The following is a 15,303-nucleotide window of genomic DNA, read 5'->3' as shown; positions in this document are numbered from 1 at the left end:
AATACCTATTTTCAAAAAAAAAAAAAAAAAAATAGAATGCAGACAATTTCAGGTCTTTGTTCAACTGTGCTATTATGCAAAGTCCTACAAGAGTAATGGAGGGAAAGGCTCCTAGGGTTCAGTACTCAGACCAGTGCTTTTCAACATATTCATCAGTGATTTGGATATGGGTGTGAAAAGCATACTGGCCAAGTTTGCTGATGACACCAAGTTATGGGGGAGTGTGGTCATGCTGGAAGAAAGGCTGAGGATACAGGCTGACCTGGACAGGCTTGTAAGGAGGGCAGGTCAAAACCTGATGATGTTTAACACTAAGAAATGTAAAGTGCTCCATCTGGGGAGAAATAATCTGCAATATATTTACAGGCTTGGCAGTGCCACACTAGCTAGCACCACAGCTGAAAGAGACTTAGGGGTCATGATAGACCACTGAATGAACATGAGATACCAGTGCAGTGCTATAGCCAGCAGAGAGAACAATACACTGGCATGCATCAAGACTAAAGATGTCATCCTCCTGCTCTACTCAGCATTGGTGAGGTTGCAACTGGAGTACTGCATCCAGTTTTGGGCGCCACACTTCAAAAAGGATGTGGAGAAGCTTAGAAGAGTCCAAAGGAGGGCCACACAAATGATTAGAAGTCTGGAGAGCAGGCTATATGAGGAGAAGCTGAAGGACATGTGACTGTTCAACCTGGAGAGGAGAAGAGTTAGGGGGGGACTTGGTGGCAGCCTATAAGTATATAAGGGATGAACATCAGGGGCTGGCAGAACATCTGTTCACTGAGGCACCCCAGGAGAAGACAAGGAATAATGGACATAAAACTACTAGAAGATCACTTCAGATTGCATATAAGGAAAAACTTCTTTACAGTTTGAGTATCCGAAGTCTGGAATAGCCTCCTCCCAGAGTTGGTCTGGAGATCTTCAAAAGATGACTGGATGCACACCTCTCTGGGGTTATCTGACCTTAGCATTTTGTTGTGCCTAAGAGCGGGGGGCTGGACCTGATGATCTTGTGAGGTCCCTTCCAGCCCCAACTTTTATGAACCTGTGAATAATCGAGGATATGGAGGAAAACAGAGAAACAGACAAAAGGCAACATGAAGTTTTTTTCAAGAAAGATCACATCAGATCAATTTCATATTCTATCATAGAATAACAGGGCAATTCAGTGAATCTATTCTATTTAGATTAAGGAGAATCTCTGGAAGGGAAATTATTATTTGAACTGAAGAAGATGGGGATTAATACTATAAACATAAAGGGGATAAAGAGTTGGCTAAAAGGGAGACTATAGTAAGTTATATTAAAAGAAGAGTGGTCAGTTTGGAGAGAGTCTAATCACACTGATTCTCAAGTTATGGTCTTAGGATCTACCTGTTTAACGTTTTCATTAACAACCTTAGTATAGGAACTAGATGTGTGCTGATGGAATTTGAAGATGACAAAGCTGCTGGGTAGTATGGGTGTGCGAAACGGGCTGTATTTGATTTGGATTTGGCCCAAATTGGGGACATTGATTCAACTCGTTGATTTGTATCACTGTCCCAATTCGATTCAGCAGAAATTGAAGATTCAATGCTTGATTCAGAGAATCAGCTATTTGGGCACAGACACAGTTTTAAATGTTTTTTCGACATAAGTCAAGGTACCATAGCTCGTGAATGGTGGATCATCTCACAGGAGTGCAGGGCAGCCCCCCACATGCTCAGTGGCAAACCTGGAAGTAGACTGGAAGTATTTCTGGTCCGCTTCCAGGTCCGCCACCAAAAGCGCAGCCCCTCCCCTGCCCCCCCACAGCCCCCAGCTCAGAGATCAGCTATGGGGGGACCCTGGGTGCCCCCCCAGATCCAGGAGGCACCAGTAACCAAGCCATGGGGGTTGGGGGAGGCCCTGCACGCTCCCCAGTGGACCTGGAAGTGGACAGAAGTGCTTCTGGTCCACTTCTGGGTCTGCTGCCGAGTGCTCTGGGGAGCCCCCTCGCACTTCTGTGGGACACTCCATGCGCCCCAGCATCACAGGATTCATGAGCCATCTGCTACCTAGAGGTATGTAGAAAAAATATTTAAAGCTGTGTCTGTGTCCAAATTGTCAAATCTTTCTGAATCTCTCCAAATCGATTCAGAGAGTTCCGATTCAATTCAGAGAGATTAAAGGGTCTCTTGATCTGATTCAGATTCAGAGATTCGGCCACCCAATCAGGCCAAATCTCCACCGAATCGAGTCAGGGATCAAAGCTTCACACAGCCCTACTGAGTAGTACCAACATGGGAAGGTGCTGAGTAGTACCAATGCTTCTTATAATCATGTAGGAAAAATTAGATAACCTTGTGGACTGGAACAGCAGAAATGTTATGAAGACTAATCCTAAGAACTTCTTTGGTAAGATGAGGACTGACAGGCTGAAGGCAGTGGGGGAAAAGAGGGTAGTGGTTGTGCCCTTATCTCTCCTGCTCTTTACCTGTGGTATATTATAGGATTTTTAGCTGTTCATGGGTTGCTTTGTGCCTCTGGTGCATGAAAGCAGTTGGAGTGGATGATTTTTCAGACTCTTTGGACAAATACTTGCCTATATTCAGAGGACTGGATTCAGTGGCCTTGGAGAACATGACAGTTTTATGTCCCTATGTAAATGACTGGATTAGAAATTAAATGCAGTTTCTGGGATGAGTGTTTGCAGAAGAAAAGGTAAAGTAGAGAATTCATAAAAGTAATATAAATGAAAATTTGTATTTATTTTCCTTAGTTCCAGCTGGAGTGCCTCTCAGGTTGCGTATGTCCTCTTGGACTGCTTGATGATGGCAGAGGGAAATGTGTTCAAGAGAAGGATTGTCCATGTATTCATAATGATAAATTATATTCTTCTGGAACAAACATAACAGTGAATTGCAACACCTGGTAAGATGTTGTGATCTTTCAGTCTCTCCTAACGTATTATTTTTCTTGTGGTGAACAAAGGATAATGTTAGGATATAAGAACTGCTCTTATGAGCAGCATGTAGATACACAAGCTTTAATTCTCAGGTCTATTCTGGTTGCCCTGTGACTGTGAAGGTTAACTGAAAGATTCCTTTTGTGAAAACTTAGCTAATACCATAAATATTGAGGTAATAGTCTTTGTTCATCTTGGACAAAAGTAGGGCATTTTAAGAGGAATCACTATAACTTTACTCAGAATCACTAACTTTGCACATCTTGAACCTAACTGCTTAACGAGCTAATGTAATCAGGACTCATCATGTTTTATACCCAACGGCTAACATCACATCTGGCCACCTTTGACACTTCTCACTGCAAATGACTAGGCACCCATTTGTAGTAGGAGCAGCCTTTGGCGTAAGTCCAAAAGAAATCTCAAACCCTTGCTTCTGGAGTGATAAAAAGATGCTCTGCCACCCCACTCGGCTACCCCACTGCAGCATCTCTTTACAGTAGGCACCATTTATTGAATAAAAGTGTCATTCTGGGGGTAAGACTGATAGCAGAACCAACAGCAAGCTAAGTAAAGCTAATAGCTATACTATAAACTTAATCACGGACTTAATTTTTAGCGCACTAGTCCCACATCATGACTGGTGAGGAGAGAATGATTTGTAGTGCCCTACAACAGAGAGGTGCTTATAATACATGTTATAGACTCCATATGGGTCAGGGAATTGCATGGTTCAGTGGTGTACCACACTCATTGAGTACCTGGTGGGGGGGCACCAGTCTGCTCACCCCACTCACCCCCGTCCTCCCATAGTTACATAGCTTAGTGTGGTGCTGCATTACCCAGCTCCTATGGCTAGTTAAAGGAGCCTCCCTGCCACTGCAAAGACTGCTGGTGTTGTTGGTGGTGGGGGTCCTGGTGCCCCCTCATAGTCAATGTCTGGGACATATGTTCTCCTTTTCCCGCCCTAGTTATGCTACTGCCATGCTTTGTCCTCACCTTTTCAAACAATATATATAAGGACGAGATCTGAAACATAAAATCTTTTACTCTACCCCTAGTACCTGCCAGAAAGGACATTGGGACTGCACTATGGGTAATTGCTTTGGGACTTGCAGTATATATGGAAGTGGCCATTATATTACCTTTGATGGAAAACAGTATGATTTTGATGGAAACTGTGAATATGTGGCTGTTCAGGTAAGGTCCAGTGGGAGAAGGAAACAAAAGTGAAAAGTTGCTATAGAGCCTTTAACTACTTTTAAAAGATTGATCAATTTGGTTCTAAGCTTACCTCCCTCACATCCTCTTTCTCTGAGGTCTCAATTCATAGGCTTCTACTGAGCTAAATTCCATGCTTGCAGAAGATCTGGGATGCGTGATTAAGCAAATGGGGTTTCCTCAGCTTGCTGAGTGAAAATCTCAGCTGATGAGGGAACTGCAGATTTTATGAAAATTGGCTAACTGGGGAATGAGAACTGTTGGCTAATCAATATTGTTCCAAAACAAGTGGCTGATTCTGTATATTCCAAAAATGAATATATTCATTTTGGAATGTACGTCATTTTTTCATTGAATAGTTCTACTTATTTCTAGTATTTGGCAAACAAATTTAATATAGATAAATGGATAGATATGCATATATTGATAATGTAGATACAGAAATTAGCCATCTAGCAACATTTGTCTAATTAGCAGTAATGCACACATTAAGTGAATAAGTTTAAAATATTTTTAGGTTAAAATAAGAAAAAATAAAGAATACGATTCCTTTTATTTATTTATATTGTATGCTTCTACTTTTAATAGGATTATTGTGGTGAAAAAAATTCCAGTGCTTCATTTAGTATCCTTACAGAAAATGTCCCTTGTGGAACCACAGGAGTCACCTGCTCAAAGGCTATTAAAATATTTTTAGGGGTGAGTATTGACAAGGGTGAAATCATACCCAGTAGGCGGCTAATCAAAACTGCCATGCATATGTGGAGGAATCCTTTGACATTACCCTTCAGAGGGGACCAAGTGGGGATAAAGGGATCTATTTTTTTATTTTGTTTTTTCCTTTAATTCAACATGTTTTTTCTTGTTGGGAAGGGGACAATGAATGGGATTTGGAGACAGCCTGGGTCCCCCTTTTGAGGGAGGAATTTTAGTTTGGAAGGAAAAATAAGGGTGGGGGAGATTACCCAGAGTGAGGCAGGAGAGTGGGATGTTAGGAAACAGTTTGTGGGGAATACAGTTTCAGGGAAATAGTTGTTTTTATTGAATACGGGTTGGGAACCAAAGTTGGGTTGGGCAGGGCCGGATATTCAGCTTGGTCTGAGACAGGGGAGCAGGAGTGGGTGAAGTGGAGTGGTTTGCTCCTGAATTTGTTGTTCTTTTTTCTTTTCTAAGTGGAGGTTTTCTTATATTAATATTTATTTTGTTTCTATAATTTTTTTTCTCTTTTACTGAAAACTTCCCTGAGCCTTTTTGGGAAGGGCAGCATATAAATCTAACAAGTAAATGAACATCTAGTTCCTTAAGGCAAGTGAAATCTGAAGCCCACAGTGAAATGGGTTAGAATCAGTTACTGGAACTTGTTGCGGCTCCATTAAGGTCAATGGAGCTATGTTGATTTTTGAAGTCAGCTCAGGGGGTTTTCATTGTTCCAAAGTCCATCACCTTCCCTTCTCTAATGTCTTGTGTTGTTATGAGATATTATGGGTTGGGTCGATATCGACCTGGAAATATGTGGGCAGTGGAGTCCCAGGCTCAGTCCTTGGACCTGTGCTGTTCAATGTCTTCATCAGTGACTTGGATGAGGGCGTGGAAGGCACTCTGTCCAAATTTGCAGATGATACCAAATTATGGGATAAAGTTAACATACTACAGGATAGGGAACGAATCCAGGTGAATCTGGACACATTGGAAAAGTGGGCAGAACAGAATAGGATGCAGTTCAACAAAGACAAGTACAAAGTGCTACACCCAGGGAGAAGGAATCACCAACACACCTACAGGCTGGGGGAGGACCTTCTCAACAGCACAGCAGCAGCGGAAAGGGAGTTGTTGAGACTAAGATGAACATGAGTTGTCAAGTGATGAAGTGTTCAACAAGCCTAACCACACTTTATCATGCATTAGCAGGTGCATAACGAACAGGTCCAGGGAGGTGATAGTTCCCCTCTATGCGGCATTGGCCAGGCCACAGTTGGAGTACTGCGTCCAGTTTTGGGTGCCACACTTCAAGAGGGATGTGGACAACCTCGAGAGGGTTCAGAGGAGGACCACTTGTATGGTTACGGGCTTGCAGACAAAGCCATATGAGGAGAGACTGAGGGACCTGGATCTCTTCAGCCTCTGCAAGAGAAGGCTGAGAGGTGATCTTGTGGCTGCCTACAAATTCATTGGGAGAGGAGGGAAGGTACAGCAAGGAATAGGAGATGCTCTATTTACTAGGGCACCCCCTGGAGTAACTAGGAACAATGGCCACAAATTGAGGGAGAGCAGATTTAGGTTAGACATCATGAAGAACTTCTTTATGGTATGGCTTGCCAGAATCTGGAATGGGCTTCCAAGGGAGGTGGTGCTCTCCCCTACCTTGGGGGTCTTTAAGAGGAGGCTGGACATGCGCCTGGTTGGGGTCATATAACCGCACTGCTCTTTCCTGCTCATGGCAGGGGGGTGGACTTGATGATCTACTGAGGTCCCTTCTGACCCAAACATCTCTGAATCTATAATAACCAGTGCTATTGCAAACTTGTCCTTTTTATTTTTCAGAGGACTGAACTAAAGTTGCAGGACAAGGAACTTTATACAATTAAAAAAGATCATGGTGAGCATGTGGATTATTGGACTCGGAAAGTGGGTCTGTATCTTGTTATTGAGGCCAGCAATGGTTTGATGGTTATCTGGGATAAGAAGACTACTGTTTTCATCAATCTGACCCCTAATTATATGGTAAGTGACCCTTGCTAAAATATAGTATAATGATTACGGCACACTATTATAACAAAAATGAACAGTTACTTTGTTACTTTTCTGGATCCACAAAGCTTAAGGTTCAGATCCACAAAGGGCCTTAGGATGTGTGTAGATGAAATGGGGGCCCCAAATTGAAGTGGTGGGTTTTTAAAAACACTGCTTCAATTTAGGGCCATTTAAACCCCTGTATCATGCACACATTGACATACCTGGCAGCAGGGAGGGGAGGGCAAGCTGCTGGTGGGGGGAGCGGTCCCTGGGTTGCAGGGGTGGAGGGGACTGGTGCTTCCCTCTGCAGCAGCAGTGGCTCCCCCCCCGAGGTGGCACCTGCCCACAGCACCCGGCTTGGGCGGTCCCAGGGGAGCACTGCAGCCACAGAAGGAAGTACTGGGCCCCCATGCAACTCATTTATGAAGGCAGGCTCCATTTGAGGGGTGGGAGGAGAAATCAGGCTTGTTGCTTTTTTTGGTTGGAGCCTGCCTTCCTGGGCTGCTGCAGGGCTTCCTGCAGAGGCCCTGAGCTGCACGGAGCCCGGTGCTTTGTTCTGTGGCTGTAGGGGCACTCAGAGGAGTTTCAGTTTGCTGCACTCCAAGTAATTTAAGGCACATTACACTGACGAATTTCCTACAGTGGCTGGAGTTAATTCACAATACGCCACTGACGTGTGCAAACACCAGCACCATTAAAGTGGTGCAAAAGCATTTGCCTGCTTTAAGGTGTCTTGCACACATGCCAGTTATTTCATCTTCCCATGGCCTTAGGTGCAACAGTTTTCTAATAAGTAAGAAAATGTTATAAAGAAGGTTGTGTTCAGTATTACCCAGGACACTTAAAAAAGGACAAAAAGAAATCATTTCAGCAAAAAAGATGTATGATGGAGATAGACAATTTTCCTAACTATTGGAGCAGTGAAACACTACCACATGCTACTAAGGGACACTGTAGGATCTCCCGCATTTGGGATTTTAGGAAGTGGGGTAGAAAAACATCTGATCCTGCTTTCATGCAGGGGGTTGGACTACATATACCGTTCAAGACCCTAAGGAAAGAACGAAAGAGGAAAAGTAAAATAGACACTGAAACTTCAGGAAAGAAGACTTGGAGAACTGTTAGGCAGGATTCACTGGGAGGCAAGTCTGAGGGGAAAACGTAGTCCAAGAGAGCTGGTTGTACTTTAAGAAAGCCTTGTTAAGAGTGCCGAAGCAAACTATCCCAATACAAAGAAAGAATAGGGGGTGTAGCAGGAGGCTAGCCTGGCTAAAAAGTGAACTTCATAATGAGCTGAAACTCAAAAAAAGATTCATAGAAAAAGTGGAAACTTCTTATTACCAGAGAAGTGAATAGGAGCATTGGATGAGCATGCAGGGAGAAAAATCAGGAATGCTAAGACACAATTTGAGATGCAACTAGCAAGGGGTATAAAAGGGAATAAAAAATATCTACAAGTATATCAGAAGTGAGATGAAGACTAAAGAAAATATAGGTCCCTTACTGAATACAGAGGGCAATCCAGTAATGGATAATGCAGAGAAGGGTGAAGTTTTTAATGCCTGTTTTTTTACTTAAGTCTTTACAAATAAGATTGGCTACCAGATGACAAGTACAGTTGGCAGCAAAACAGGGGATGAGTTACTAAGCGTAGAGTAGTGAAAGAACAGGTTCAGGATTGCTTAGGGTATAAACAGACATCATTAAATGAAGTGGATTACCTGTGCTGGGATGCGTCCCAGTACAGCTGATCTGCCTGAGTGGGTGAAACACACATCACCTATTATCCCACCTGCTGTTGCTACGAGACAATGGGTGACATTCCTGTGGGGCATGATGAACCTGTGCACCCTGGAAATTCCCACATAGGATCAAATCCCTCTCGCCCTGGAAGTGCCTGTCTGGCGTTCCCCACTTACCAAGTCATGCCCCTTGGATGTCTGGGATGCATCTTGGTAAATAGGGAGAGTTGGGGTTTCTCTGCTTACCAAGATGTACCCCTGAGATTTCTGGGTTCCATTTTGGTAAATTGGGAAAGCTAGGCAGGTACCTCCAGGGCTTGGGGGACCTGATTCTGTGCAGGAATTCCCCAGGGTGCACAGTATCAAAGTCCCACAAGCCCCTGGTGCACTTGGCTGGGATGGCTGGGGAGCACGGGTAGCTTCAGGCTTCAAAAATCCCCATGCAATAAAGTAAATAGACATCCACAGCTAAAGAGCAGCACAAATTGATACCAACTTCATAATGGCCACATATGTAGTATGCAAAGGGATATAGACATCTGTTCACTTAGCTTGTTTGCCACCATAAACATTTTTATGATGGCACAAATGTGACAAAAAGTGATGTCTATTTCCATCTTTAGTGAAGCTGGATGTTTTGAAGTCAGCAGAGCTAGACGGCACGCATGCTAAGATGCTGAAGGAATTGCCTGAAGTACAGTAGCAAAACTGAGGGGTGTGCAACTGGGCAAGGAGACTCAGGCATTGCCTTTGGAGGCAGGACATGCATACATAGCCACCAGCGCAGCTGGCAGTGCCACCACCATTGGCTGTACAGCAGTCAGTGCTGGTCTGCATGTTGTCACTCCCCAGGGCATGGAGTAGCCCTGTTATGCTTCTATTGAGATATTTTAAGAGTCATTGGCAAACATCTTTGAGAATTTGTGGAGGATACATGAAGTCCCAGATGACTGTAAAATGGCAAATATAGTGCCCATCTTTAAAAAAGGAGGAGGATCCAGGACCAGTCAGTTTGACCTTAATGCTAAGATAGATTATGGAGCAGGTCATCAAGGAGTATATTTCTAACATCTGGAGGAGAAAAAGTTTATCAAGAACAGTCAGCATGGATTCATCCAGACCAAATGATGCCTGACCAACCTGCTTGCCTTCTATGATAAGGTGACAGGCTCTGTGGATAGTGGGAAAGTAGTAGATGTGATATAACTTAACTTTAGCAAGCCTTTTGATTCTGTCTCCTATTGTTATATATGGATGAGTTGGGAATGATACAAACAAATCAAAATGACTCCAACTTTAACATTGAAGTTGAAGCAGTCAACTGTTGAAGTTGAAGCAGCTTTTGCATTTGAATCTATGAGCAGCTCTACAATTTTGAAAAGGGGTACGCAGGTGGTGTGGTGCATCATCCCATGTAACACAGTCCATATCTTTCTCCAAGAAAAGAAGAAACTAGAAACTAGAAGCTTTATTTGTATGGGAGGGTGTTAGGGCTATATTGTTTAGTTCCACATTGAAGCAATAACAAATATAACTTCATTGCAATGAGTTAAAAACATTCTGCAGGGCTGTGCAATAGGAGCTTCATTACCAGGAGCAGCTAAGAGATTGCAGAAGAAAGGCTGACTTGAGTAGTGGAACATCAAGACTGTTAAATAGGAGAAAGGGTCTTTACTAGTACCAGTAGAATGAAGAGTTTAGAAGGAACCATTAATTCAGTTGATGCTCTCACTGCTGCCTCATTAGAAATGCTGCTGCCACTGCCAAGCAGTTGGTTTTAAACTTTGGGTGGAGCAGGAACCAAAGGGGAATGCAACTGCACCCCCCTCCCCCTGGATCTGCCCCTGTTTGCATCATTCCCAGCTTGTTTTGAAGCATTCCCCTTCTGAAATGGATCCAAATGTACATGTGTCTGTACCCTATGTTTTTTATTGCATTCTGACTAGATGGGTGTCAACTAACAAAAATCTCTTGAGACCCCCAAAATCAAGTTTTAGTCAATGTCTTACAAGAAATACTTTGCAATGTTGAAATATACCTTCAAGATAATAAGTCTGGTCATCAAGACCAACACTCATTAGAAATAAACCTATGCAAATAATATCTCAATGTTCCAGGGACAAGATTTAGGTATCTGATTTTCATTTATGAGAGCAATAATCAAAAAGCTTCTTGTTTGTCACTGTACAGGACTGAAAATTGTAGCCACTGTTTGGTTCATTGCAAATGAAACATAAATAAACACACACACACACATTGGGGGACAGAGCTGGGACCTGCCTCTCACCAGGGGAGTTCCCAGCCCCAACCCTCCAAACCGGGTGGAGGCTGGGAAGCTTGTTCCCTACTCAGCTCCATGAGCACAGAGCTGAGTAGGGGACATGTTGGGCAGCTTGTTCCCTGCTCAGCTCCATCAGTGCAAAACACAGGGGAACAGGCTGGGGAACTTGTTCCCTGCTCAGCTGCACAGTGTGAAGCTGGAGGGGAGCAAGCTCCCCAGCTTGCCCCTCCCTTCTTCTCCCCCCCAACCCCAGCTCCATGCTTGCAGAGCTGAGCAGGGGACAAGTTCCCCAGCTCAGAGCTGGGTGGGGAACAGGCTCCTCAGCCCCCATCAGCAGGGAGCTCCCAGTGCCTGCCCTGTACTGTGGGGCCAGTGATGGGATACCCTTATCTCCCAGTACTTTTTTCATGGTCATGGAGCTGGTGCTGGGTGATAAGGGTCTTGCAACCCCCTGCTCCCTGATCATGATTTCAGAACAGGGGGCTTAGAGTTTCCTGCTGCTGGGGCAGGGGGGCACAGTCCCCACCCAGACTCCTGTGGTGGAGCCCTCCCTGGCAGCAGGCAGTTCCCGGGGGCAGGGAGAAATCTCCTACCCCCTGGTGGACGGCTGATCAGAAGCAGATTTGCTCTCCATCAGGAGTCTACATGAGCGCTATTGTGATGTTACTAATCAAAAGTAAATTTGCTACTTGCATTTGCAGGTAGAAAATTTACTTGTGATTAGCAAGGTTTAGTGCATAATAAGCATGTGTACATATAGACACACATGCTTACTTCACAGTAAACTATACTACTGCCCAGTTAAGCACCTCGTGTACATGTGCCCACTTCATTAGGAATCCATGCTCACATGCCAGGTTAAACTTGAAATATGACAATGTGTTTTGAAAACAAACTTCATCTCCTTTTCAGGGCAAAGTCTGTGGTCTGTGTGGTAACTTTGATGACAACTCCAACAATGACTTCACAACAAGGAGCAGGCTGCTTGTAAACCAACCTCTGGAGTTTGGGAATTCTTGGAAACATGACCCCAGGTGCCCTGATGTGACAGCAGAGATCCAACCCTGTGATGTGGATGCTCATCGACATGCGTGGGCAAAGCTCAAATGTGAGCTTATCAAGAGTGATACCTTCAAAACGTGTCACCACAAGGTAAACAGTGCAAGTGAACTGTTGCCTGGGTAGGTGGTCCAGAGGAGGCTAGTTGTGCAAAACTGTAGGAAGATACAATCAGGATAGTCCCAGGCTATGCCTATACTGCCACTGGAGGTGTGATGGCATCACAAACAGACATTTCCAAGCTTGCTTAGCTTGAGTATCAATCACAGTGAAGCTGTGGCAGCATAGGCTTGGGCATGGGCTGTACAGACCTGCCTTAGGATACCAACAGGCAAAGTTTTTACCATAGGTGAGGCAACTCTGTGGTAACTTTCTATGTCTCCACTATTACACCACAATAAGAAACTAAAGCATTGTAACTTTCATCTTTTTGCATGGAGCACTAAACTGCCATCTATAATAGGGTAAGCAAGTGCACATGAGAAATTACCCCGGAGCAGCTGACATGCATTAAAGAAGTTGTCGGTCCCCTATTCTTGGTTATTGTAAAATTACTCAGGCAGCCAATGTAGCTTCGTTCCTGTTGGTAGCTAGCTGGCAGAAAAATGTGCTGCAATCATGTTTTTAATGAGAAAGTAGATAAAACTTAAGGCGTTATAATTTTAAAAAATGTTGATTATAGAATCTGCAATTCAAGTTTAGGTGTTCAGGTGTCTACAACTTCTTGCAATAGTTCATTTGAAGATTTGTTATATTTTCATACATTGGACTAAAGTGTCCATTTCCTTCACTGTGAGAGTAATTCCTTCCCTCTACTCATGGGCTTCCTAAGAAATTACTCCAAAGCAAAACTATTACCAAATCACATGCAGTAAGCAGCTTCTAGCCTAGAAGATTTCTGAGATTCCAAGCTGAAAACATAATTATGATGCTAACTGGGCACTGTTTCTTCCCAGGTGGACCCAGCTCCATTCTATGAAGCTTGTGTTCATGATGCCTGCTCCTGTGACAGCGGTGGAGACTGTGAATGCTTTTGTTCCGCAGTTGCTGCCTATGCTCAAGCGTGTATTAAAGCTATGGCATGTGTCTTCTGGAGAACTCCTGATATATGCCGTGAGTAATCTTTAAATATTTCTGAGAGTAATGTTACTGACGGTGACTATACTTAGAATGCTGTCATAGAGGTTTCAATCACTGCACAAGTGTCCTAGCACAGGGTTGTATACTGTAGCACTGAAAGCATTTACAGTGACACGGCTCAAGATCTCAGTACAGAATGGAAACAACAGGCACCTATGCACGTGCCTAATGCCTGCTCTGACACATGCTAATTAGCACGTGTCGGAGCAGACTCAATTAATTGGGTCTGCTGGAGCATGCACGTGCTGATGGAAAATTTAAGAAAGGTTTGTTTTGTTCTGACTGGGTTGAGGGGTGGGGGGAATTAAAATTTTGAAACTGCTAGAGAGACAGCAATTCTGAGTTGTGATCTTGAATAGTTAGCACAAAAATTTCTTGTTCAGTCAGTAATGTATCTTACTAAAGCAAATTGTGCTTCATTTCCCCCTATAAACTAGAGACTCTATTTTGACCTGCTGTATATGACTCTAGATGCAAGTCAAACTGACTTGAACTTAATAGCCTTTAAATAGTTTTCAAATATCCAGAGAAGGCCAACATTTTTGCAGTATTTCAACAGATAGCCCAAATTCAAATCACTATTGACTCTTCATAGTTTTGTGATTTCAGTAATTTATTTCACCCTGAAGGCTTTCATGTGGTCTGTGCTGAAGTTGAGTTGAAAGAAAGTCTAGATCCTAGTGTCAAAGAGAATTATAGCAATGCACCATGTAATCCTTTGGCTGTTCTCACTGGGGATGGAAATGGGATCCTCACCTGGCAACTATAGGTTTCATTGATATCTGTTTTCTCTATCAGCAATATTTTGTGATTACTACAATGCTCGTAATGAGTGTAGATGGCACTATGAGCCTTGTGGCCGTGAAATTAAGACCTGCAAGATTATTACTAATCCCAGTAGCAACTTCTCAGTACCATTGCTGGAAGGTAAGCAACTCTCCGCTGTTTTGTATTTTAATAAAGGTTTTTGGGGGGGTTTAAAGTACCAAATGATGGGCTTGCTTATCAAATTGATTGGCTGAACATTTCTAAGGCCCTAATTTTGAATAATAAAATGGGGATGATTTACTCTTTAGTGACATCAGTTGACTATAGTGATCATACTCACTACTGAGTACCATTTTAAGAGCATGTCAGGGAGAAGCAAACACTCTTCATGGTAAAGTAAATTAAACTTTTATTACTGAATTATTTCTTTTTAAAATATTAATGTTTTTATTTGTCAGGTGGACTCTACTGTGACAGACTTATCGTAAAGCATTTCTTTATTGCTAAATAGGAAATGAATATCAGGCCCATTCCTTTTGGTTATTAGTGACTTCTTAAGAAGAACCACTAAACGATATTTGGAGGCTGGCATTTATGATTTTTCCAATGTTTCATTCTGAATTCTTATTCAGGGTTTAGATACATGATACACAGGCAGATCAGGTCAGTTCTGTGCCATAGGCAGCAGTGGCACATACGGCTGGACCATCTGCTGCATTGCTGGTAGCAGTGACTTCTGCAAGTCACTCGCTGTGGTGGTGGCTATTTTTGTGCTCCCAAAAAGGTAGAGCCTGAGGCTGCTGCCCCATGTGCCTTCCTCCAGTCAGGGTGAAATTACATGTTACACTTAGACCATAGTAAGAACACTTAAAATGTGAGTGTCCTCATTAATTTGTTCTAAGTGGTTTCTTAGTGTCTCAAAGTTATGCCACTTCAGGTGAGGGTTAACTCTGGGCAGTGCTACCTAGCACATATTAGAGTAAGTTCAGTCTGTCCCATGGAGATAAGACAAGCAAATTGCATTCCCCCAGTATCCCACCAGAATGCACCACTGCAAGCCTCCCACCACAGGTCCGCATGGGTCCCAGGGATAGAGACCAGGTGCCCTGGCTTATAGCTATGCATTTGCTCGACAGCCCTCCAATGGCAAGTCAGAGTGGTGCAGGCAAGAAATGATGATAAGCCTTAATGTGTAACTTCTTACAGCATATTCTAACTTTAACACTGCTTAACATTTGACACATTTAGTATGGTCTAAATGTAACATGTAACTTCACCCTGAATTACACTACTGTCATGACATAAAGTTAAGCCATATTATACCATCTTCATGCCTGTGCAAAGGGCAAATGTAAAAATATACAGGGGCTTTAAAAAAAAAACCCGAAGTGCTGGGATGCTGGGAATGGGAGAGGCAGCAGACA

General features: G+C 43.3%; 1 protein-coding gene across 1 annotated transcript in view; it reads left to right on the top strand.

Moving 5' to 3' along the window:
* Nucleotides 1-15,303, top strand: part of MUC2 (mucin 2, oligomeric mucus/gel-forming) — a 122,689-nt gene that overhangs the window by 29,239 nt on the left and 78,147 nt on the right. Inside the window, exons 19-25 of the mRNA XM_019519988.1 lie at nt 2,750-2,901; nt 3,997-4,135; nt 4,745-4,855; nt 6,698-6,877; nt 11,825-12,064; nt 12,928-13,084; nt 13,910-14,038. Coding sequence (XP_019375533.1) covers nt 2,750-2,901; nt 3,997-4,135; nt 4,745-4,855; nt 6,698-6,877; nt 11,825-12,064; nt 12,928-13,084; nt 13,910-14,038 — 1,108 coding nt within the window. The remainder of the gene's footprint in view (nt 1-2,749; nt 2,902-3,996; nt 4,136-4,744; nt 4,856-6,697; nt 6,878-11,824; nt 12,065-12,927; nt 13,085-13,909; nt 14,039-15,303) is intronic.

The sequence above is a fragment of the Gavialis gangeticus genome, unplaced genomic scaffold (assembly GCF_001723915.1).
Source record: "Gavialis gangeticus isolate Ggan-Ray unplaced genomic scaffold, GavGan_comp1, whole genome shotgun sequence".
Lineage (NCBI taxonomy): Eukaryota > Metazoa > Chordata > Crocodylia > Gavialidae > Gavialis > Gavialis gangeticus.
Note: the sequence above shows the minus strand (reverse complement) of the source record. Positions and strands in the feature narration are given on the sequence as shown.